This window comes from Armigeres subalbatus, chromosome 1, assembly GCF_024139115.2.
Source record: "Armigeres subalbatus isolate Guangzhou_Male chromosome 1, GZ_Asu_2, whole genome shotgun sequence".
Taxonomy (NCBI): domain Eukaryota; kingdom Metazoa; phylum Arthropoda; class Insecta; order Diptera; family Culicidae; genus Armigeres; species Armigeres subalbatus.
Window position 1 is genome coordinate 104928522 of NC_085139.1, and position 25919 is coordinate 104954440.

The 25919-nt window shown below is 42.1% G+C and overlaps 2 protein-coding genes across 4 annotated transcripts in view; one reads left to right on the forward strand and one right to left on the reverse strand.

Annotated features, from left to right (window-relative positions):
• The window catches only part of LOC134204124 (hornerin), a 105541-nt gene that overhangs the window by 70533 nt on the left and 9089 nt on the right, over positions 1-25919 (forward strand). The window lies entirely within an intron of this gene.
• On the reverse strand, positions 19754-20937 carry LOC134204147 (uncharacterized protein K02A2.6-like). Its single transcript, XM_062678975.1, has 2 exons — positions 20443-20937; positions 19754-20329 (listed from the first exon to the last, which is right to left on the reverse strand). The coding sequence occupies exons 1-2, from the start codon at positions 20926-20928 to the stop codon at positions 20222-20224; spliced, it is 594 nt and encodes a 197-aa protein (XP_062534959.1). The 5' UTR covers positions 20929-20937; the 3' UTR covers positions 19754-20221.

Below are 25919 nucleotides of genomic sequence, written 5' to 3' on the forward strand. Positions count from 1 at the left end.
CTAAAGGTCTGAATTATGCACAGCGCGTCGTATATCGAACACAAGAAGCGAAAGCGTTGGAGCTTGTTTGCAACATCTTGCGGCTACAATGAAAATAAAAACAACAAAAACAAGTAGAAATCAAACTATAACTATAATCGTCACACCACCAATTCATGTTGGAGGTTCTGCCTACCTACTCCAATTCTTTTTGGAGGTTCTGCCTACAAGTGTACTACATAAACAACATGCAGGAGACTGGTAAAATCTTCCCAAATCGATAGAATCGCTTTCCGTGAAATCTCGTACAAAAAGACGCGTGATAGTATCTTTGTTGTAACTAATGATGTAACACAATTTGCCCCGCCCCTTTGGTAAATGTTATGGGTGCACATTTTGATTATGTATTTCCACATTTCCCTATTAGGGCGGGGTTTTACATTGGATACAAAAAAACTGCTATCTCGTGCCGGTAGTGATTCAAAAGCCATGGTATTAAGACGAGTAACAACAGAGAGCTGATCCGTGACGAACTTTCTTTAAAGCACAAAATGAGCGGAATGATCGGCATCCGTCGGTGGGTGATTATGTATAGTTCTATGAAAGAATAGGAACTGCGGTTCACAATCTTTTTCTTGAGAAGTACCCCCTTCAAACTTTTGGAGGCTTCCAAGCCTACCCGAGCAGGAGAAATTTGCTCAATAATACCTAATTCTGTTATTGATACCATACTCCGTTAGGAACTAGCCCTAGGTAAAATGGTATAGTGTAATAGTGGGCGGGCTGGTAATCAAGTGTCGGTCTTTCACCGTCATTAGTCGTCTGAGTACACGTAAGGCAATCAAACTCATCAAATGCTTTAGCCAAGCAAGCCTTTGGCACAGCAGAGTGCGATTGATTCGCATTCTATACCAGCCCGCCCAGCCCGTTGTTGGGAGGCATGGAGTGCGATCCTCTCGTTTAATAAACAATGTGCACTCGCTTGACTGTGGATATACAACAGTAGAGCACATGTGGAGATTGGACAAATCAAGCATCCGAAAGATATTCAATTTGCAAAAAAGAGAGCTAACCGCGGTGGAGGTTGATACTCGGATTCTGATGGCTTTTCCGCAAACGTGTCTGTCACACAGCCCTGCATATACTGTGCTCGTTTTGGAGGGCAAGATTCAATAGGCTTTGATTTACTGATCGCTATACATTTTATGTATAAGACAAAGTTTTGAAATAAAGAAATTATACAATTACCAAAACTTTTGATTGGAATTGTAATACATCCGCTATTACGCGTTCTTATCCGAGGTACCTCCTGGGGCCAGCGAAGGTATCCCCAGGAGCAGTGGCGCCGGGAGTGGGTGGGACAAGTAGGACATGTACTACGCATGAATTTTTCTGGGTGAGACAGTCAAAGCATTGTCCTACCCATGATTATGGTAAGAACATATAAAGTCATTAGCTGGTAAGAATCTGTGTGTTATCAAAAGGTGATTATTTTTTAATAAAAGACAGGAACACCGTCTTCGACCCGAAGACACATAACACCCATCATGAAAAGTCTAGACGATTGACGCCGCTAACCGCACGGCCCACTTAAAAGCCCATTTTAAAGTTAATCAGAATTTTAAAGTTTTTAGTATAATCATAGAGGTTGCTGGGATTGATTGATTGTTCTTTAGGACTTTGGGCACTTTATTATCCCGAAAGCGCTGAAGATGTCTGAAGCAAGGATGGTTTAGATCATTCAGTAATTTGGGTTCGATCATTTAGTAGTTTGTCGATATGTATTTCCTCATTACAGAAGCTGAATTTCAAAATGTGTAGTATGGTGGACTGCTTATCTGGAATAGAGGTGTGCGCCGGTCCGAAAATCGACGGCGGCGGCGTTTGTCAGAATTTTAGTCGGCGGCGGCGGCGTTTTCGGCGTCACGCCGAAAGCCATTTTAACCGGCGGCGGCGTGAATCGGCGTAGTGATTTTTTTATAACGTTCTCGAAGATTTTTTTATTTTTTTTTTTCGGGATATTTTCAAGACATCAACGGGAACATCTTTTCCAAAATATTCATTATTGGAAATTATTTTCAAATTTTCCACAGGAACTACTTTGCAGCTCTTTGTCATTCCCAAGGAAAATTGTTTGGAATTTCAGGGGAAAACAATTCAAAATTTGCATGAGAAACTTTTCAGAATTTTGTACTCCAGAATACTCAACAAAATATTTTGTCAAATTTACACTGAACATTTTTCGGAACATCCACGGGAGACTCTAAGGAGTTTTTACGGGAAACTCGCTGGAGTTTTCACCAGAAATTTTCAGCGGGAAATTTTTCAAAATGAGAAAAAAAAATCGATTTCAATGGAAATTGTTAGGAGTTTTCATAGGAAATTTATTCTAATTGGCACGCGATTTTTTTTAAATTGCCATGGAAAGTTCTTCGAAATTTTTCAGAATTTCCACTGGAAAACCTGAAAAAATGCTGGAATTATCAGAGAATTTCTGACACAACCAGGGAACTTTCAAACATGAAAAAATAACAAATTTAAGAATTGAACACGTATGGATCGTTGTTCCGATCTATGGACAAGAAAACGTTTATCCAGCTTCAAAGGAATTTCTGAATAATTCTCGAAGCAATACCTAAAGAGAGCTAAGCATTTATTCGGGAATCAAGTAGTTTTTGCTTGTAAAATCTTCTGAGAATTCGCAAGAAAATTCTTCATGAATGTATTAAAAAATATATAATAATTAAGGATTTCAAGGCAGTTCCTGGAAGAACTTTCGAAGAAATTTCTGGATCAATTTTCAAAAGAATTTTCGGATGGTTTTACAAAGGAATCACGTGTCCTAGGAATTATAAGCGTAATTTTCTAAATTATTTCTGGGGGAATTTCCAAGATGAGCCCCGAATGAATTCCTGGAGGAATTTCTAAAGGTAATTCAGGAGGAATTTCCGAAAGGATTCTTTAAAGAATTCCCGCGGAAGAACATAAAGAGATTTTCAAGAAAAAAAATCTAAAGGATATTGTGAAGGATTTCTGCTAAAGGAATTTTCGATGGAATATCGAATGGATTTTCCAAGGAATTCCCAGAAGAATTTTCAAAAAATTTCTAAAGGTATTCTCGAACTAATTCTCAAAAAAAAATCAAAGAATTCCTCAGAAGGATTCCTAAATGAATTTATGAATAGATTCCCGAAGGAATTTCAAAATCAATTTCTATGGAAATTTTAAGAGAATTTCCGAATGTTCAAAGGAATTTGTAGAAGAGAAACTCTCTAGAAATGACCGAAAAAATTCCGGAGAAGTTACTCGAGGAATACTTCAAAACTAATAGCGAAAATAATCTCCTCTAGGAATTCTAGAAATAATTTCCAAAGAAATTCCTGAAGGAATTTATTAAAATTTCCAAAGAAATTTATAAAGGATTTCAAAAAAATCCAAAGCATTTTCCGAATGTATTCCCAGTAGAGCATAAGTACTAAAACGCTAGTGGCGCTGTAACCATTAAAATTATTTTGCCATTTAAAATTATTTGGCTTCAATAAGCTTAACTTGGCATATGCTGTCTATCATGTTGTAGTGTATGATTGGTTGCATCAAAAACATCGGTTTGACACTTATACTACCGGTTTTTTGGCTGCTATGTTTGAGCACAATACTGCCCCCACTCGCATAACAGTCCCATTTAACTTTTCGTCACTTTTGAGTTAACCCAATGAATAGGGTTAATTTCTTATATACATCCATAAATCATAATAAAAACTGCGATTTTGTATGCCCATGAGTGAAAAAAATACCAAGTCATAGTCCCATATTGAAAGTACCCGCATAACAGACCCACTAAGAATTTACATGAACTAATTGCTCAAAACTAAACAATGTTTCCATCGAACTAAATCGCTCTACGGTAATCCAGCGAATGATGAACAACTTAGCAAAATAAGATGCGGTTTGGAACTTCAATAGCTATTATCTCAGTATGCGAAAAAAAAAACGTTATGGGACTAATATGTGAGTGGGGCAAAATAGGTGTTGGTCACATGAACTGGAGCGACATTAGCAGTTTTATACTTTTTCATCTGTATTTCTGAACTAAATTCTAAAGGAGTTCCTTAAAACATTTCCGAGGAATCTGATATGAGCCAGCCGTGGGCTGAAAATCTCATTAATAAAGACATTAAAATTTTTGAGGAATGTGCTAAAAGGACTCGTAAAAGAATTTACAAAGGAATCGTCAAATTATTTTCTGATGGACTTAGGTCAAATAATGTGCTTGGTCAAATTACATATTCGGCCTAACAACTTTCGGCCTTGTGGCTTCCGGCCAAATTACTTTCTGCCAAACGACAAAATTTCTATTTAAGCGAGAAATTAATCGGAATTTCCACTCACAGTTTTTCTTAGTTTTTACGGAGAGGTTATCGAAATTTTAATGGTAATTCTCAAGGAAATCATTGGTATTTTCACGAAAAATTCTCTGGGGTTCCAACGTGATGATCATTCGGGAAATTCTCGGAAATTCGTCTGAATCTTCGAAAATTCCACGAAATTCTGCGGACTTCTTCAAATTTGAATCGGCGTGGAAAAATATAGATCAGCGGCGTGACAAAATTTTAAACGGCGGCGCGCCGATGCAAAAATGCCGGCGGCGGCGGCGAGCCAAAAACTGTCGGCGGCGGCGGCGCACACCTCTATCTGGAGATTTTTCAGCAACTGTGCATAAAAAATTGTTGGTTGAATTTCATTAATAACAGAGGTAGTAACTTATAATAAATGATAACAAAATATCAATCATTCAGTTTTAGTTACTGCAACTAGTGCTTTAATTCCGTCATTAGCAGAATTCAAATAAAGAACTTTTGGGCAGAGTTATAGAAAAGCCTTCGCACTAGAAGTCCACCATACTAAACATTTTGGAAGTCAGCCTCTAGAATGATTTATTGACGAACTACTAAATGATCGAAACCAGATTAATTGAACCCTAAATGATCAAAAATATCCTGAGTCTAAAAGTTTTCCAAAGATTAAAAAGTTGTTGAAATCACAAAGCCCACTTGAAATCTAGTCGGTAAGAAATTCTGAGCTCCCAAAAAATTCTTTGACAATCATACGATTCCTTAGAAGTTTGCTTATCGCTAGATAACCCTCATAGCAGTAATTGATTGAAACCATTGAAGATTTTCACAAATTTCTGTGATCCATATGAGTGCTGCTGGAAGCTTGTAAAAATGTTCGATAATCGTAAGAGTTTAAATATGTATGCCATGCTTCTTAACTCGATGATCTAGTGGCTACCGCTTCTGCTTATAAGCAGGAGGTCATGGTTTTGATCGCATGCTCGTTCCTTTCCTATGCTGCATGTCTTAGTTCTTGCTGTGTTTCACGATCTAACGAAACGATTCCTATTACTATACCTTCCATTCCACACTAACAGCTCCTAAACATTATGTGGCACCTATGAGAGGACGTAGAATTCCCTACACCTCTGTGGTATCTGATGTATACCTCCGTGGCAACGGGTGGAAGTGATGCTACTCTTTTACTATAGTCTAGGCTTGTAATGTAACACCCACATTTTTTTGTGAATCTTTTAAAGCCAATGTAAATACCAGAACTGCAGCCCACTGAAGCACTGAAATTTCCTATTTGTCCAACCCATGACTCGCGACGTGGATGCGCCTCTGCCCAGGGGTACATGTAGCCAAGGTTGAGAACCGCTAGAATCAACCTTCTCTTGTTGCTCTTCTCAACAATACGCAATTATAAAATACTCACTAAAGGAACTCAGAACCACGTTAAAAAAAAATACTGGACCCAAAAAAAATGCCAGTCAATAGCAGGTGGCACTATGAAAAAAACCCTCTCAACTTAACTTTCTTCAAAATATAATAGTTCTCCTGAAAAGAACCGATTTGCAGAGGCGTCGCGTCCGCATGTGCAACCTGTGCACTGCACAGGTAGCAATTTTGTCCCTAACATTTAAACTCCCAATAGATTTCTTGTCATTCTTATACAAATACTTGGATCATGTGCATTTATCATATGTTTAGTACAAATTTAACTATTGAGTATAAATACATAATCGTAAAATAGGCACGGAATTTTTACAGGCGACATATGATATGAGGCAACCGAAATGCTACGATGGGGGCGGGTTATATTTTACTCCACGATACCGAAACGACGACGCACCGCCACATGTTGTCCAACTCGTGCACTTTCAGCAGAGAACGGTTTGCCATGCATCATACACGCATTATTTTGTATGTGTAGGTCATCCGCTTCAACTAGAGATGTCGCAAATTAATCGATTACTTCGATTAATCGATTCATCGTTGTGATAATCGATTAATTTTGAATCGATTATTACCCAACGATTAATCGATTCAATAATCGAGAGGAATCGTGAGTAATCGATTAGTTACTAATCGATTAATCAGAATTTTACGACATCATAAGGATGTCGAAAATTAATTGATTATTTCGATTAATCGATTCATCGTTGTGATAATCGATTAATTTTGAATCGATTACTATACAATGATTAATCGATTCAATAATCGACAAGAATCAAGAGTAATCGATTAGTAACTAATCGATTAATCGGGATTTTACGACATCTCTAGCTTCAACCGCAATCGGCGATGTATAGGTAGCCAAAGCGTTCATCGTTTGCAGTGCATGGTTTGGTACCGATGCAGAAAAGCACATCGGTTTGGTGCCTACCGCTTCAGCGCGTTTGATTGAAGAGCGCGCAATCAGAACAAAATAGAAAAAGAAAAGAGGCGGTGATTAAATGAATTTTCTGCTCTCTCAAAGCGTTCCATGGCGAAAGTTCGATTTTGAAACAGCACATTGGATCACAAGCGTTTTAACATTTCATATTGATTGGGATTATGGCTTATGATGAATTTTTTCGTCAAATCCAATATCCAAAAGTTATTCGTATACCATGTGGACAACTTGGCGGGTAGAGGGGTAGAAAAAATGTTAATGGTTTTTTTTTGTTTGTGTTGTCTGTCATAGAAGTGACAGACGGCTAAGACCGTTCACGGTCCATCTCGCCATAAATGTTAATGGTTAACACAAATTAATGAAAAATTGTATGATCAGATGTGTACGTTGATGGAGGGAAGTACACATCTAAAAATGTTCGACAACTGTCCACGTGGTATGAAAACAGCCCCTCGGGGAAAAAATCATCTAAGAAATAAACTAAAATAGAATAATTAATAATTGAGTAACGTTTAGATTACAGATATGTTCCGATTTTATCACGTTTCGATTTTATCACGGTCCGATTTTATCACGCTCCGATTTCGTCCACAAAATTGTTCCGTTTTTGTCAAGAAGAAAATTCAATCATTTTTTTAGAGATTTAGCCTTTAAAATAAAATAACTTGGGTTAGTTTTTGGTTAAATGTTGTATTTATAATATTTCAAACACTAACGGTAGTAAGACCGTAACTAACAAGAGAGGATTCTTTTCACCGACTACCCCTCATCAAAATAAAATTGATAAGATGCGGGTTTGTTTGCCATTTATTACTTCAGGACGAAGGATTACATTGTTATGTAGCGTTCTGATATAACTGAAAAATCGCTGAAATACTTTTTCGGATGCTCTAGGCCGTCCAAACTATTCTGGAGTACATATCCTCGAATGCATCAAGAAAAATGTCTACAAAAAAAATTGTCCTAAGCTGAGATATATGCCCAAAAATATTTATGTGATCATAAGACATAAATAAATCGCCTCCTTTGAGCGTGTTTACAGCGCACACATGGAGTTAACTTTCTCAAATTAGTATGCCGAAAGGCTTATACCGATTTTGTCACTGTTCCGATTTTATCAACTGAAACTCGCGAAACATATGGGAAACACGGTTGAAGATAGATCGTTCATATTGGATGTGTCATTTCATTTTTTTTTTTCAAAATATTTATGATACGGGAAGCACGAACAATTAGCAATTCGTCAAAAGTTACATTATTGCATGCTTAACTTTTTTCTCCAACAAATATAATTAAAAAAAGTATCACCGGCGCGTGCTTACTCGTAATTTTAATGCTGATACATTAACAGCTACATCAAACAACTGAAAATCGAAATGCACGGTGCACAGGTTGAAGAATTGACCACGCGACGCCTCTGCCGATTTGTATTAAATTATGTTCCTCACTAACGTCTTTCACTTTTTTTTTCATACCGAGTATATGCACTGTCACAAAATCCACAATATTTTGTTGAATAAATTTCTGAAAAGATTCCCGAAAGAATTTCGAAACAATTTCTGTGGTAATTCTAAACGAAATTTCTGAAGGAATTCCTAAAGGAATAATAGGTTCGAAGGAATTTCTGGAAGAGTTTCTCTTGGAATGTTCGAAAGAATTTCCATACAAGTTACTAGAGGAATTTTCGAAGAAATACCTGGAAGAATTTCCTTCAGGAATTCCAGAAATAACAAATCGCGAAGGAATTTATTAAAATCTCTAAAGGAATTTTCGTAGGAATATCCGGATCAATTTCTCAAGGCGTTTTCAAAAGTTTTCCTAGAGAAATTTTCAAATGAATTTCTTTAAAAAAAATCCAAGGAATTTCAAAAGAATTTCTGAGGCATTTTTCGAAGGTATTTTCAGTAGAAGCATAAATACTAGAACGCTAGTAGCGCTGTAACCATTAAAATTATTTTGTCAAAAAAATTCTTCAAAAAGCTAAACTTGGCCGTTTGACGTCCATCATGTTGTAGTACCTACATGTTTGGTTTCATCACCAGCATCGGTTTGAAACTTAAAGTACCTGTACTTTGGCTGCTGTAGCTCCTGTAGTTGGCTCCAAGCAAACTAGATGTTGCCAAAGGAATCTCTGAAGGAATTTCCGGAACACTTCCTTGAGGTGTTTTTTAAAGTTTTTGTAATGGAATTACAAACATACAAATGAAATCTTGGAGGAAGATTCTGTGGAGAATACGATGATAGTTTATGCAGGGGCAAATATATTCATGTTAAAACATCTACATCACATGTAAAGTGCGCTGCAAGACATGCTTCTATAGTAATAATCCTGTTTTCTAGTACCTATGTGAAAAATCGCAGTACGCTATGTTTAACTGGATGAAGTTTATTCAGTTTTGTGAATATTTTTTGAGCGAATAGATGCAAAATCCAAATAGCTCAAGATGTCAGAAATTGGAAGCATTATATCGGTCACCACAGATTCCTGACGGAAAAGCCGAAGCAATAGTTAGAAGGCCCTCTTTGAAGGAATTTCATAATTAATTTCCAGAGAATTTTCCGAAGAAATCAATGGAGGAATTTTCGAAGGAAAACCGGAAGGAAATTCTGATGGATTTCCTGAAATTTTTTTTGATGAAATGGCTGGAGCAATTTATTGATGAACTTGCGACAGAATTGCTGGAGGTATTTCCGAGCGTGTTTCCTAATATTTACTTGTTTGAATTGATTATTTAGCTGCTGAAATCAATTTATTACGCGTTCGTTTTTACCTGAAACTAAATGTAAAGCACCTGAAAAAAAAAACTGAATAAGGAAATTTTGTTTTTTCAAATCTTGACCAACATTTGAAAAGGGCGTAACAGCCAAAATGTATTCCTTCTGATTCTTCGTCTACGTATATCTGCAGACGAGGAATCAGAAGGAATTAATTTTGGCTGTTACGCCCTTTTCAAATGTTGGTCTAGAAATGAACTCATTGATGCGCTCCTACTCCCGAGCTACTCAATGGGGTGTTGGTGTATCAGGTTACGATAAACTAGTTTTCACGAGTCATGGCTTGTTAAGCTTGATAGATGTTTATGCCTCCTGTTTATCCTTGTTTATTATCAGTTTACAACAAATTCTGCAATTCTTGACTTTGAGCAAAAAATTGTATGTATTTTAACCCTTAAATGCGCAATGTTGTTTTAAAACAACAAACCGAAAATACGTTTAATGTTAATAATTTCAATAATTATTTACGTTAAAAATATTTCCGACGATTTCTAAAAAAAATCGCCTTGTGCCTTTAAGGGTTAAATAAAATTTTGGAAATCGTTTACTGAATGCTTGAGCTATTAGTACCCTGATTGTCATAATAACAAATATTTGATAGCCATGTCGATTTCTAACCGTTTTGTTAGATGTCCGGATAAACTTGACAAATATTTGTCATTACGACAAACAGTGGACTGATGAAGTGCTTAAGATTCCTGTGCTTTAAATCAAACAGTAACGACAAGCCAGTACTAGTCTAAGAAACTCTCCAAAAATATGCATAGGTATTATTCTATCTGTCCAATTTCGAAAGGAAATAACATTTTCTAACAGCGCCACGCCACACCGCCACTCTGGCACGTGTTCTTCTGTTGTTTGTTACGACTTTCTGTTGAACATTATTTTTTGATTATTATTTTCGTGAATGACGCGCCCCAACGATGGTTGTGGGAGCTAGTCACGCATACTCGCACGACTGTTGGCGCCGGTCTCACCTCAACGAAATAGGGGATAGTTGTCATGTCGCTTATTTGTTCAGACGTAGCAAATGATTGAAAAGTAAAAAATCAGATTCTTCAATATCAGTGCATTTAAACAAATCTTTCCTAATGTGATCCATAGCCTGATTGTAGTGTACCTAAAAAAATAATAAGGAGACTGTCCATTTTAAACATATATTCATCTCATCGCGAAAGCAAGTACAGTACCAGTCTCGTCGCTTGTTTTTACTATATGCGTACTGATGCAATGCTGATAAAAATGCTAAAATAAGCAAAACATCAAATTTCTTTTAAATGCTTTGTATTTCATGGGACGAAAATAGAAGCGATAGAATGAAGTCCAGAAGCAGTTTTTTTTTGGGTAGTTTCTAAAGCGTAACAAAATAATCCCATTTTTGACTACACCCACAATTCCATCGAAAAAAAACCATGCACGTACATAGACTATTGATGGATAGTGCATCCCATTCATCCAACACCAAATTTATATGCCTAAGTGGGGAAACGTCGAAGAAATGGAGGTGACTTATGGGTGGCAAGAACGTGCGATGATGATGATAGAAACAGACACTCTTGGGTGGGTAGAAGCCGGACGTAGATCCCATAAGTCGGAAGCACGATTTCCTCCCCTTTCGGTTTGTTGGGTTGGCTCGCTGGTTGGTGTTTAATCGAAACGACGTAGCACTATGGGCCGCTTCGTTATAAGCTGACGATCAAAATACTTTTTGTACGGCAATTTGATTCTATGGTTTACTGTTAACCAAATGCAAGTCTTAAAACTGTGGATCATTTTGCCATAAGAAGTATCAAATTTTTTATAGGATAAAAAAATAGAAACTAAATATCTTAATTTATTGTCCACCCAATGTGCCACAGTGGCATACGCCAGTCGTAACCATCATCAACAACAACATTTATCGCGTCTCGACTCGAGCGATGATGGCGTGGTGACGAAGACGATGGCGCGTTTTCGTGCGTTCTAAAGGGGGGTTTCGTTTGTTTTGCCGCAAAAGCCGGCCACATTCAATCGGACGACGACGGCAACGGTAGCAGTGGGCGTGGGGTGAGTGGTGAGTGTAAATTAAAGCTCTTTCCAGGAAGAAAGACACTTGACTGATAATATTTGACCGTTTTTGGATGAATAATTTTTATTGATTGAATGACAATGTTTCAAATTTCTTTTTTCGTTAATCTTTTTTTAAACAGCCAATTTGATGCAAATTGAAGGTCTACGCAGGAAAACAGGGAATGAAGAATATAGTGCCACTGGTAAGTGCGCCAATAATAGAAAAATCGCCTTTCTGAATTCGGCGTACAAAATTTCATCTGGCAACCTGAATGAGACTTCCAAAGTGGAGAAGTCCTTTGTCTGCGACTATCAGCTCAACGTCTGTTGCTTTTTGCGATGAACATCACGTATGATTTATAGGGAGATGACATGTTTTAAGTTGAATCAAGTTCGAATCCGATTTATAAACTACATTAAGCTTTCAGGGCCACATAACTCCAAAACCAAACGATTTTGCTCAGCCTTTGCTTGCTCAGTTTCAGCATGCACAAAAAATGTTTTTCAGATTGGTTAATCGCCTGAAAATCGTCATTGGTGCCGCCAAAAACGCGAGGTGATGGATAGGACGGCCATTGTGGTAGCCATTTTTGGACTTCGTCGTGATTGTCCTTAAACTAGCACGTGATTTTGAGATTTTGATTTTTTTCCCTCTGGATGTGGCAGATAATGTCTAAACATGGTTTTCCGGCGAAACTAATACGTGCAACGCCTACTAGCTTTAAATGACACACTCGGCTAACAGACGAAGTGTTAATCTGATATGTAACATTAGAAGAAGATAGCTTCGAGGGAAGATCTGGCCTCATTACAATCGATTGCAGGGTAGTATCAGTACCAGTGGCTTTTGTCAGATAAAAGTGGGGAAATGGCGAGAATAGGTTTAACCAATTACAAAGACGACGCACTTGATTGCTGGTACAGCTTGATTTCGATGCGGTTTTTACACCGTCGAAAGTGCGTTTATCATATGAAATGCAAATAGCGAGCCTGTTTCTTCCACGCATAGTTGAGATTTACAGTGCCGATCGCTGCAATAGATTTCTTCACCGGAACAAAATGATTGCAACGCCAGTAATTAGAAAAGACAAATGCGATATGTAAAGTAAGCCCGCCCCGAGATTTTCCTGCTCATCAGTAAAAGTAAATCACTTGTCATCGCTTCTTCGTCCATAGGACACCCCTTCGCAGAGTACTTCAACATAGCGTAGAAAACGAAACCCGGTCAGTACCAACCAGTCGGTTGTTCGAACAATCCTGCTCGACGAACAACCAGGGAGACAAACCAGATGAATGGTCTTGCGTGACTCAAGCGAGCCGCACCGATTCCGTTTGCGATGCTTACACCGAGGAGGTGCTGGCGCGCCGCGACGACGTTCACATTCCATATGGTATGGATGTTTTATTTTCGTTATTTTGCTTTTATCGTGGCACAAATTACAGTGAATCTTTCGAGCGCACTGCTTGAATTAGGCACGCAAAGCATTCCCCAGCGCCAGTGCCTACTCCGGAGCGTTCGTTCACTACTATAATGAACGTGCAAATCGGTTGGGTTTTATGGGGTATTGGCGGCGTAAATGTGTGGATAAATATGTAAAAAAGTGCGAAATTTTTCACTCGAAATTATCGGTTATCTTGGGGAATTAGATACTCTAATTAATGGCAATTAAGATTTCTTTTCAGGCATGGATAGATTGATCATGATAATTGCCATTGTGTAAATTTTAGTGTCCATTAACCTTATGAAAAGTTTGATATGAATATTAATCAAAAATACGATTCGCGCAGTGTGACGTCTCACAACAGCGGTATTGGACAGATCGTTGAATAATAATTGTTATTCCTGTTGATAGGTTTGTCGCGTCGCGTGATCGCGTCTACTTTTATAGTCAATATACACTTCCCTCAGTATACCATACTGGACACTGATGACCAGAGTGGTCACTGAACCGAGAAAACCGGGAAACCCGGAGACTTGATAGAACCGGGAAATTTGGTCTTAGATTGTATTTTAATAAATAAGGGTCTTCAGTAGCCTTGCGAGCAGAGGTGTAGGAATGCCAATCCGGAGATGGTGAGGGAGAGGGGAGTGCTGTGCTCATGTACTTCTTCTAAAATTCCGGCTCTAGGTCTAGCGACGGGATGTCGTGCCCTCCGATGGTAATCTGCATACGCTGGATTACTTTGCAGTTGCTGACCAGCATCACTTCCGTTTTGTGGTGAGCCAGCTGCAGCTTGACTCCATTCATCCAGTTTCTACTGCATCGACATCCGCCATCAGCAGCATTTCCACCTCCTCATGTGACTCACCGATTATCGTTAGGACAACATCATCCGCGAATCCGTACATCTTTACACCTTTGGGCAACTTCAGCGTCAACACCCCGTTGTACATCACAATCGAATTCCACGTGTTCTGGAGTCTCTTCAACATTCTCACACTCTGGACATAATGGTGAGCTAGTATGTCCAAACCGATGTAAGTACTTCCGGAAGCATCCGTAACCCGACAGAAACTGCGTCAGGTGAAAGTTTACTTACTTTACCTCCATCCGCTAGATCGCTTTGCAATTGCTGATTAATAGCACCTCCGTTAACTTGACATCGTTCATCCAGCGCTCAATCACGGCTACCGTCTCCGTTACTAACACCTTCACTTCTTCAAGTGTCTCGCCCATCACCGCTAGTGACACGTCGTCCACAAAACCCACGATTTTCACTTTCCTGGGTATCTGCAAAGTCAACACTCTGTCATGCATCCCGTTCCAAAGAGTTGGACCGAGTATGGAGCCCTGGGGAACACCCGCTGTAACGCGCATCGATTTATGTCCTTCGTTCGTGTCGTACATCAGAAACAACTTTTTAGGATATTGCACAGGTAGTTGGGGAACTGCATTCTGTGCAGCGCCGCCGAGATGGCGTCAAAGCTGGCGCTGTTGAACGCGTTCTTCACGTCTATCGTGACCACTGCGCAGTACCGATCTCCTCGTCTCTTCTGCTTGGAGGACTTCTCCGCACTCTCGAGCACTGTTCGAATTGCACCCACCGTCGATACTGCTTTACGGAATCTAAACTGCATATTCGACAATCCGCGTTCTTCCGAACTTCTGACCGGCATCGGTCTCGTGTAGCAGCACACGGTTCTGGAAGTAGCTTTCCAAGATCCGGTACAGTCCCACCGGCAGGCTAAGCCGGTGTAACGAGAGCGCGATGGCATCCCAGCTTGCGCTATTGAATGCGTTCTTCACGTCCAGTGTCACCAATGCACAGTATCGAATTCCTCGGCTTTTCCGTTGGATCGCTACCTCTGCAGTCCTTAGCACTGAGTTGATAGCGTCCACCGTGGACTTACCCTTCCGAAAACCAAATTGGTTACTCGACAAGCCATCCGTACCCTCTGCGTACGGGGTGAGCCTGTTGAGGATGATCCTCTCGAGCAGTTTACCCGTCGTGTCGATCAGGCAAATTGGTCTGTACGCCAATGGGTCGCCCGGAGGCTTCCCGGCCGTCGGCAGCAGTACCAACTTCTGTCTTTTCCATCTCTCAGAGAAACGACACTCATCCAGGCATATCTGCATAGCTAGCGGGTTCGCTATGATCGCTGCCTAGAGTGCACTGTTTGGAACTCCATCGGGGCCTGGAGCTTTGTTCATCGCAAGGGTATTAGCCTCTGCGAGTAACTCTTCGTTCGTCACCGGAGCCACCATTTCGGCCACACTCCCAGCGCCTTGCAGCGCAGGAGGAGGCCAGGAACTTGTGGCTCGGGACGGGAAGAGTACTTCGATAATCCTCGCCAACCGGTCCGGTGACCGTTCGGGGGGTGAAGAGCCCCCTTTGGTCTTGGCCATCACGATCCTATAGGCGTCACCCCACGGATTCGCGTTGGCACCCTCGCACAGATTGTAGAAGCACGCTCTATTGCTGCTCTTAATGGCCTTGTTAAGGGCCAGTCTCGCAGCTCGAAACACTTCCCGGCGGACCGCTCTTGCCTCCTCGGTGCGGGCTCGTTGCGTCCTACGTCTGGCCTTGAAGCAGGCTGATCGTAGGGCTGCAATTTCGGCACTTCACCAGTATGCCGGGCGTCTGCCATTTCTTGGCAGGGCTTTCCTCGGCATAGTAGCATCGCACGTGCGTGATAGGACAGCTACCAGCGCATCCCCGCTTAGACTGTCGGTGTTGGCCTCCAGTCCCAGGGCCGCGGTGAAAACTTCGCTGTCGAAGTGATTGGACTTCCACCCACGGACCTGACAGGGATCACCCGCCCTCGTACGCTGCACACCATAGTTGATCGTGAAGCGAATTGCTAGGTGATTACTATGGGTGTAGCCCTCGTCTACCCTCCAGTCCAGGTCAGAGACCAGACCGGGGCTGACAAACATTACATCTATCCACGACTCGGCCCTATTCCTACGGAATGTGCTACTGGCTCCGTCATTGACAAGCACTGCGTCGAGTTTTGCAAGTGCCTCGAGTAACGCTTGTCCCCTCTGATTGGTGCAGTGGCTGCCCCATTTCACTGCCCAAGCATTAAAATCTCCCGCTATAACGAACGGGCTCCGACCTACTAGGTCGGACGATAGCCTGTCGATCATCTGGTTGAACTGTTACATTGGCCACCTTGGTTAGGCGTAGCAGCTACAATAGAACGCCCCATTGATCTTGGCTATCGCGACACCCTCCGCGGAGGAGTGTACAACCTCTTGAACCGGGTACCTTCCCGTTGTGCAGATTGCCACCGACCTAGACCCGTCCGCCACCCAGTTGCCGTTGTCGGCAGGGACGTTGAACGGGTCGGACAGGAGGGCGACATCGGTCCTCGACTCCGAGACCGCCTGCCACAGCAGTTGCTGGGCAGGTGCACAGTGGTTCAGATTCAGCTGTGTTACTTGCACGGCTTTTTCCGATTGGCTTCTCCGAAAGGACACGCAGGCCCGCTCATAGCATGGTTCCGGGCATGCTTCTTACTGGCGCAGATAAGGCACCTAGGTGCCTTGTCGCATTCCTGCGCCTTGTGTCCCTCCTCGCCGCAGCGACGGCACATCTTGCTTCGGTCTGGGCCCTTGCAGTCATAAGACTTGTGCCCGGACTCAAGGCATCGGTAGCACTTCAGTGGACAGGTGGTGGCTGGAGCACGCTTACTAGGCATACTGACCAGCCGATCTTCAGCTTTTCTTTCTCAGTGACCTTTTTGGCGTCAGCCACTGGTAGTCTGAGATAGGCTACCTGCGTACCAAAGAACCCCCCTCTTAGACGTACAGAGGACCGCTCAACCTCTGTGCCGCACTCTTTGACGGCAGAGACGACGTCTTCCGCGGTCGTGATCTCGTCCAGTTGCTTACACTGGAGGGTCACTTCCGCACCCAACGACCTGACCTGAGCGCCGTCACCCAAGACCTCCTGGGCAAGCTTTTTGTACGCTACACCGCTGGATTGCGCGCCCCGCTTCAGTATCAAGATCATTTCACCGTTCTTGGTACGTATGACGCTGCGCACATCCTGACCCAGGACCGATAGGTCATCGGCCGCTCGCAGCGATTTGAGGACATCGGTTTTCACCAGCAAGGCCTCGTCTATGTCTCTCACCTTCTTCGCAGGTCGAGGGGTGTTCTACTTCCGTACCCTACCGACCAGCTGCCAAGGATTTGCTTCCCCTTCGGCTGGTACCACTGGCTGGCTGAGGCCAGACGTTTGTCTTTTTCTTTTGTCGACGTTTTGCCTTAATGGTAGCGCGTTTGGGTCGCTTCGAGTTTGGCGTTTTCTTGCCCTCAGTGGTCGTAATGGCGTAGTCGGTCGCCTCTTTCGCCGCTGTAACACCGCTAGGGGAGGAGAGGACCTTGGTCTGGATACGTTTGGCTACCTTCTCTGCTGCCGCCACACGCCTGATATAAGCGTCCTGTTCTTGTCTTGCGACTCGAATAGCTTGCTGAAGCACCAACAGGCTCTGTTTAAGCTCTCCACTCTCCACCACCACTGGAGACACTTCGGTACTGTCAGTTGCAGTAACCGTCACTCCACTCTCCCCCTCTCTAATAGGGGACCTCGCTAGACCCCTTTTGGAAAAGGGGTCCACCACCTCCATCTCCAAAGAATTTTGTCTTTGAAGACTCATTGCTATATGGGCCCCCCTTGCGGCTGCCGCCGAATCCTACTGGAGTAGTCACCTTTAGTGATCCCATGGTTATCCATGCTTGACTTGCGGCAAGCAGGGAGGCCATGCGAGGGTTGACACTTGCGTGTTCAGAGCCAGATCAGCGCAAGTCAGGAAAAGGGCGTCTGAGCATACTCCCATCCAGTAGGCAAAAACTGGATGGCAGGATTGGGCAGCGTGCTACAAGGCCCGCCACGGTTTTATGGGACGAAAGACAGCCTAGCCATTAGCCCACTCGCCGTTTCGAGTCGGTATCACCCGGCCCTACTAAGAGAGTAGAATGTCAGACTGCCAGCCCTCGCTTCACAATATTGCAGTATACCATACACATAGCCTTGACGTGCCTGCCAGAACCGTAATTGAGACCTTTCTGGCGTCAGCCTCAATGAGCTACCTCGCTCCCTCGTTTGTAGCTCATTTAGCCGACTGGGCATGTCAACTAGTGTTGACCGACCATCGTTTCCAGTGGGTACCTCGCGGAGGCGAACTACACTGCCCACCATCAAAGCGATCGTGTGCCGCTCAAAGCGCACAGGAGCCCAGTGAGTGCCAATTGACCTGGAGAGTGGCTGAAGTTTGTCCATAGACCACACATGCTGATGTTGGAGTGTCTTAGCGTAGTATCTGTTGGCCCAGTCAGTTACCGCTATTGACTCCTCGAGGCAAGGTAGTGGAGTGTTAGAATGACCATCCAAGTGAGTCTCAAATGGTGTGAGTGTCTGGAGGGTCTTTTCCCGAAACACGACCCGACCACGTGGCCACCAATACCGTACGGCGAAGAAGAAGAAACAAACGCTGAGTATCAACAAGTGTCCAATGAGGAGCTTGCAGAAGCGGCGAAGCGCCTGCAGGCGAAGAAAGCCCCCGGTCCGAATGGAATACCGAACGTGGCGCTGAAAGCTGCGCTCATTATTATTATTACCAGACTAAGGCCAGAGTGGCCTTTGCAGTACATAACAGTCTTCTCCATTCAGCTCGGTCCATGGCTGCACTTCGCCAACCACGCAGTCTGCGGAGGATCCGCAAACCGTCCTCCACCTGATCTATCCACCTTGCCCGCTGTGCACCTCGCCTTCTTGTTCCCGTCAGATCGTCTGCGCCACCGCCACGCAGTCTGCGGAGGGTCCGCAAATCGTCCTCCACCTGATCGATCCACCTTGCCCGCTGTGCACCTCGTCTTCTTGTTCCCGTCGGATCGTTGTCGAAAACCATTTTCACCGGATTACTGTACGACATTCTGGCTGCGTGCCCGGCCCACCGCAGTCTTCCGATTTTCGCGGTGTGAACGATGGATGGTTCTCCCAACAGCCGATGCAACTCGTAGTTCATTCGCATCCTCCACGTACCGTCCGTCATCTGCATCATCATCATCATCGAAAACTCCCAATGCCCGTTGGTCCTCCACGAGCATCGTCCAGCTCTCGTGTCCGTAAAGAACTACCGGTCTAATAAGCGCTTTGTAGATAGTCAGTTTGGTACGGCGGCGAATTCTATTCGGAAGCGTTTTGCGGAGTCCAAAGTACCTACGATTTCCTGCCATGATGCGTCTCCGAATTTCTCTGCTGCACTCGTGGCATGTCCGGATATGTTCAGAACGGTGCTGCAAAAGTGCCTGGACGAAGGCAACTTCCCAGAAATGGGGAAGATCCAGAAGCTGGTGTTGCTGCCGAAGCCAGGAAAGTCTCCAGGTAATCACGGCTTCGTACAGACACACTCTGGAAGCTCCTGGAAAGGATTATCCTCAATAGGCTTGCGAAATGTACGGAGGGTGAGCGTGGACTGTCGAAGATGCATTTGGGGTTCCGCAAAGGAGTATCGACAGTAGATGCAATTCGGACAGTGCTCGAGAGCGCTGAGAAGGCGTCCAAACAGAAGCGAAGAGGATATCGATACTGCACAGTGGTAACAATAGACGTAAAAAATGCGTTCAATAGTGCCAGCTTCGAAGTCATAGCATCAGCGCTGCATAGAATGCGGGTCCCTGGTTACCTGTGCCATATCCTGATTCAATTATGGCATAGACTTTCTCTTAGGTTTAAAATAATTAGAATTCACGTCTTCATTCCTTACGTTCACAGAATCTAATGATTTAGTTTTATTCCGTTAATTTCGATTACATTGTTCTAACGATTGACCGTGTAACGAGTCATTTCACCGAACGCGTATTATATCGACTGATACGCAGTACGCTACAGTTCTTCCCTCTCAAGAACCTAGCTATATAACTAATTTTAAACTTAAATTCGATTATGGTTGAATAGATTTCTTTTCCAAGCAAAATTCAGAATGCATTAAAATATGTAAATTGTAAAGAATAATCGAACGCACTACGTGCATGTTTCTTTTTAAAAGTTCAGATCGCGATCATTGTTGTTCATTTTTCGAGCTCGACTCCTGGTCATGATCAGGCTATCACTCTGTTTCTGTCGCTTCAATTCAGTTGGATTCGGGTCAATAATGGCTGAATCTGGGAACCCCATAAATGGCTCTTCATCGTCCTCGGATCCTGGAAACCCGTGGTATGCGGTTTCGTCGTATTCAGCACGACTGCGCTTCCTTCGGTTGATTTCTGGGAGTAACATCATCGTGCCTCGAATCGGAGAATGAGCCATCTTCAACTGGTTTCTGTGGGCCATGATCGTCGTTCTGTGAAGGGAGATTTGAAAGGTATTTTTAGATATTTGTTTAACAAATCTTGCTTCAATCCATCTCTGTGGATCAGTTTTTCTAAAATTTTTATAATAAATTATATCCCCTACCACTAGTTTTGTAAACGGATCAGGTTTAGAAGGAGATACTGCACAGATGTCTGTTGAACTAGATTTTTCTTGAAAATGTTTATATTGCTTATTTGGATGAATTAAATCAAGCAATATTTTTGGTTTAAAGGCTAAAACCTTGTGTGATGGTGGTGTTCCATCTTTAGTAGCGATTTGATTCCGATAGTTAATCAGGAAATAATTTATTTTGTGAGGTAAATCCAAATCTCGCAACTGAGGGTCGAGTAAGTACTTCTTGAAAACATCTTTTACCACTCTCACTAGGCGTTCTGCTTGACCGTTGCTGCTTGGGTTATACGGTGGACTTTTCATTACTCTCACTCCATGTTTCTCCAAGAACAAAGAAAATTCCTTAGAGTTGAAAGGTGGGCCACCGTCCGTAACCATGACATCGGGAAGACCAAACCTACTAAACAAAGTCATTAGCGAATTGATCACTCGTTTAGCGTCCGTTCCATAAAGCATGACCTCTACTTCCACCCATTTAGAGTAGCTGTCAACGATGCCAAATAACAATCTTGCTTAGATTCTTTAGCAATCAAGGTAAAATCCAAAGGTAACGCTTCTGGAAAATTCAAGCTGTTTATGGTACCTATGTCCAAGCTTTTGGGAATTGCCTGTTCCAGCGGAAATCGCGAACAAAAATCAGCGTTTCCCATATGTGTTGAGGCTCTATACGCAATTTCAAAATTGTATATTGATAACTCCATAGTGTACCTCTGGAGCCTAGTAACGTACAACGAATTGTTTCCAGATTTCCCGAAGATTCCAACCAACGGTTTGTGATCGGTGTACACCTTGAACTTTTGACCAAACAGAAATTTGTGAAATTACTTCAAAGTGCACACTAAAGCCAATGCTTCTAAATGAATAATAGGATATCGTTTTTGTGCTGAGTTTAAGGAAAATGATGTGAAGCATATAGGCCTTTCCAGCCCATTTATATCGTGGGCTAAAACTCCACCTAATCCATATGAACTGGCATCTGATACAACAACAAGCGGTTTGTTTGGATCGTAAAACTCCAACAAATTTGCATTGAGCAAACTATTTTTGCTGAATTGGAAAGCATTCTCGCACTCATCTGTCCATTCAAAAATAGACTCATTAGCTAACAGAGCATATAAACTCCTTAGCTTAGAAGACATGTTGGGAACGAATTTGTTGTAAAAATTTATTAAACCGAGAAATGCCCTCAGTTCTGCTACGTTTTTCGGTGCTTTCGCTTGACTTATAGTCGTAACTTTTTCAGGAGATGGAGAGAGTCCCTTGTCAGTTATAAGATGTCCTAAATAAGGTAACTGCGTCACAAAAAACTTACATTTCTTAAAATTTAACTTTATATTAGCCTGTAAAAGTCTTTTAAGCACCAAATCTAAAATTTGGGCACACTTTTCCAGTGTTTCAGCCGCTATAAGAACATCATCTAGATAACAGTTGACACCTTCTAGTCCATTTAAGACCTGGTCCATTATTTGTTGGAAGATAGCAGCAGAGCTTGTAGCTCCTTGCGGAAGACGATTATAGGTGAATAACCCTTTCATGGTGTTGATGACAGTAAATTTTTTTGACCGCTCAGACAGAGGAACTTGCGTATACGCCCCTGTCAAATCTAGGCAACAGAACACCCTACAGCCTGCCAGAGAAGCAAAAATGTCCTGTGCTAGTGGTAGTGGATATGTATTATGTATTATAGATTTATTGATTGAGACCTTACAGTCTATAACCATTCTTATATCTTGATCTTTTTTTACAACCACTATCACAGGCGATGCCAATTCACTAGCCTTTATACTGCCGTTCTACGCATAATTGTCCCATGTTACCTTTGATGAAAAATCTCAAACTCGAGTCAATTTGTCCCACTGAAAAAATGAAGTTGTTGTTTGATGATAATAGAGACTGAAAACCGTTTGAATAAGTAGTGATTCATTTTATGTCCTGGAAAAGTTCTGCCAACGCTCATAACATCCCAAAAATATTTGTTAAATTTTAAGATCTAATCGATCCTGAAATTTAGTGGGACAAATTGACTCGAGTTTGGATTTTTTCATCAAAGGTAACATGGGACAATTATGTGTAGAACGGCAGTATAGGTGTGATTACCTGCAAATGTTGCAAATGTTGCGCCAGTTTGTCCTTCAAAATAGGTTGTTCTTTTTTAAGTATCAGTTCCCCCTCATAGCCTACGATAGGTTCAGAAAAATCTTTGTCAAATATTTTTTTATACTTTTGCTTTAACGTCGATCAAATCATCAATACCTTTCTTTTCATTCAAGCTATTCACCACTGCAGCATTAGTAAAATTAGAACGCCACCCAGGGAAGAAACAGTCCAGCCATGACCTTCCAATCAAGGGAACAAAATTGTTGTTGCATTTTAAAACAACAAGTTTTTGTTGTGCCACTATACTGTTAAGCTCTACTTGCACAGAAATTTCTCCAAGAATCCTTAACCGAGCATCACCAACAACAATTAGCTGTCTACTAGAGCTACGCATCAAAATATCTTTGAAAAATTTCCTACAATCAGTTTCACTTATAACAGAAACCGCAGAGTCAGAATCTATTTCCATTTTCAAAAAACAGTTTTGCACCCTTGTTTTGATCATGCACGGTTCATTTATCTTCTTAATAGCAGAAATCATCAAGCATTCCATTCCATCTGTTTCATCGCCCGAGCTGTCCTGTCCACCTTGTCTCTTGAAATCATAGCTGGTGTCTTTGTCACCCTTCTCTACATGGTGCACCGAGTTCCTATTCTTTAAACTGAAACAGTCTCTTCTCAGATGACCTCGTTTTTTTGCAATAATTACAAATTGCATTAGCATATGCACCACGATTTCTAACTTCCGCAGGAGACCTACCTCGAAAATTAACTCGTCTGTCGTACCTGTTAGAACCTCTGCCTCTATATGTCTTGTTACGATCATAGTCTCGGCTATATTCTCCTACCTTTTTTCCTAATCTACTTTTGACTGAATGCACCTCGTCTTTCCTAGACTCGCTAGCCATTGCCTTAGTTTGTCTATTAGCTACCTCACTGCCCAACAATTTCTTCTCTATTGCCTCAAGTGTCAGAGTCTCCGACATCAGTAATTCCCGATCCATTAACCCCATTATCAAACGATCCCTTATTGCAGTTTCTTTGAATTGCTGGAAATTGCAAAGTTCGGCTTGTAGTTTTACCGACAAAATGTAACTTTCAGCCGATTCATCTACTTTTTGGAATCTGTTGTAGAAGTAAAACCGCTGCATCATATCGGGGTCGACCTTGTCAAACCGTTCCTTCAACTTTTTAATCATGTCCGCATAATTTAATGTCGCTAATTCAACAGTCGGAAACATAAGCTTCAATTCGTCATACACAATTGGACCGGTAAGAGCAATCAACACTGATTTCTTATTTTCCTCTGTCCAACCATTGAAAGAACTGATATGCTCCAAACGTTCCACATAGTTTGTAAAAGATGTGCCCTTTACATAATGATCCAAGGTACCGAAGGAAGGCATTGTCTATAGTATCAATCACTTACTTGATGAACCTTTTAGCACTGGGATACACGCGGAATAGTAGCTGCAGATATGTTAGATGTTCTCAGACTACTTGTTTACGTTTGTGAGGCACAACCTTCTCACTTTCTCACAGCTCACCGTAAAACTCACGCAGCATAAAGGTTACTCTCGCGAGCAATAGTAACTCTCTCGAACTGCTTGACCACCTCACAATTGTTCACACACTCACCGCTGGTCACTAGATGATATTTTAGCTTCCCGTTGTGAGTGGGCTGGGAAGGCGGTAACTGCTAGTTCTCAATGATAATGAAACGAGACAATGGTTCGACCGAGCAATGCAAAATGAGCGGTGAAATGCAGATCTGCAGGGTTGGGAAAAATCAAATTTTCGAAAAATCGAGAATGATCAAACTCACCCGCGATTTTACTTTTAAATTATCAAGTGATTAAAACTCGCCAGCGATTAAAAATCGTTTGAAAATCGTATCTTGATTTGAAGCATTTACCGTTACATTTTGAACTCTTTTTCCTCACTAGCATGAAGCTATAACGCCAAATAGAAGATATAACGGGACTGTTAACAATTAGCTATTATTAGTGAAAATTAATGATTGAATGAAAATTCTGTGTTTATTATCGTTTGAGTACAAAATTTGAGAAGTTGTCGCCGGTGACAACTCGCCTACTGTTTTCACGTGAGAAGTTTTCACATGAAAATTGCAATCATGATCGTCTGATAATGATTAAGCACAACACTGCAGATCTGTATCAACAGCTGCTGATTTGATCCAGGTTTATAACCCTTCAAATAAAAACGTAAGCACACTGTCTCTGCACAAGTTTTGTCTAGCTTACCTCCCTACAAAAACTCTGCTAAACACTTATACAGCTCACTCTGGAATTTCCTTGCTACAGGGATTATTCCGTTTGAGATTCACTATTCACTTATTTTCCTCGTCGCCAGTTGTTATATATTAACTTATAATTATGAGGATTCAATTATGGCATAGACTTTCTCTTAGGTTTAAAATAATTAGAATTCACGTCTTCATTCCTTACGTTCACAGAATGTAATGATTTAGTTTTATTCCGTTAATTTCGATTACATTGTTCTAACGATTGACCGTGTAACGAGTCATTTCACCGAACGCGTATTATATCGACTGATACGCAGTACGCTACACTGAAGAGCTACTTCAAGAGCAAAGTGTTGGTGTACGACACTAACGAAGGGCGTAAGTCGATGCGGGTTATAGTGGGCGTTCCTCAAGGCTCCATTCTCGGTCCAACTCTTTAGAACGGGATGTACTATGGAGTCTTGAGTCTGCGGTTGCCTAGAAAAGTTAAAATCGTGGGTTTTGCGGACGACGACGTATCACTAACGGTGATGTGCGAGACACTTTAAGAAGTAGAGGTATTGGCGACGGAGGCGATAGCAATGATCGAGAGCTGGATGAACGGAGTGAAGCTGCAAATAGCTCACCATAAGACGGAGGTGCTATTAGTCAGCAACTGTAAGGCGATTCAGCGGATGGAGATCGTCGTTGGTGATTATGCGATTGCATCGAAGCGATCACTGAAACATCTGGGAGTGACAACGACCGGGTAAATTTCAACAGCCACGTCGATTACGTCTGCGAAAAGTCGGCGAAGGCTATGACCGCAATCACAAGGATCATGCCAAACGTTGGCGGCCCAAGAAGTAGCACCAGACGTCTACAAGCTAGTGTCTCGTCATCAATACTGCGGTATGGAGTCCCTGCTTGGGGTAATGCGCTGGAAACCAAGCGGAACCGTAGAAGACTACAAAGTGCGTTCCGGCTAATGCCCATACGAGTCGCGAGCGCCTACAGAATGATATCGTCGGAAGCAGTATGCGTTATCGCCGGGATGGTCCCTATCTGCATCAGCCTGGCGAAAGTTATTGAGTGCTATCAGCGG

Excerpts from the sequence above, each read along its gene's own strand:
- LOC134204147 (XM_062678975.1), bottom strand. The coding sequence starts at position 20,928 with ATGCTTTATGGAACGGACGCTAAACGAGTGATCAATTCGCTAATGACT. Across the intron at positions 20,330-20,442 it reads ATCCGTTTACAAAACTAGTG|AACGACGATCATGGCCCACA; the intron begins GTAGGGGATATA and ends CTCCCTTCACAG.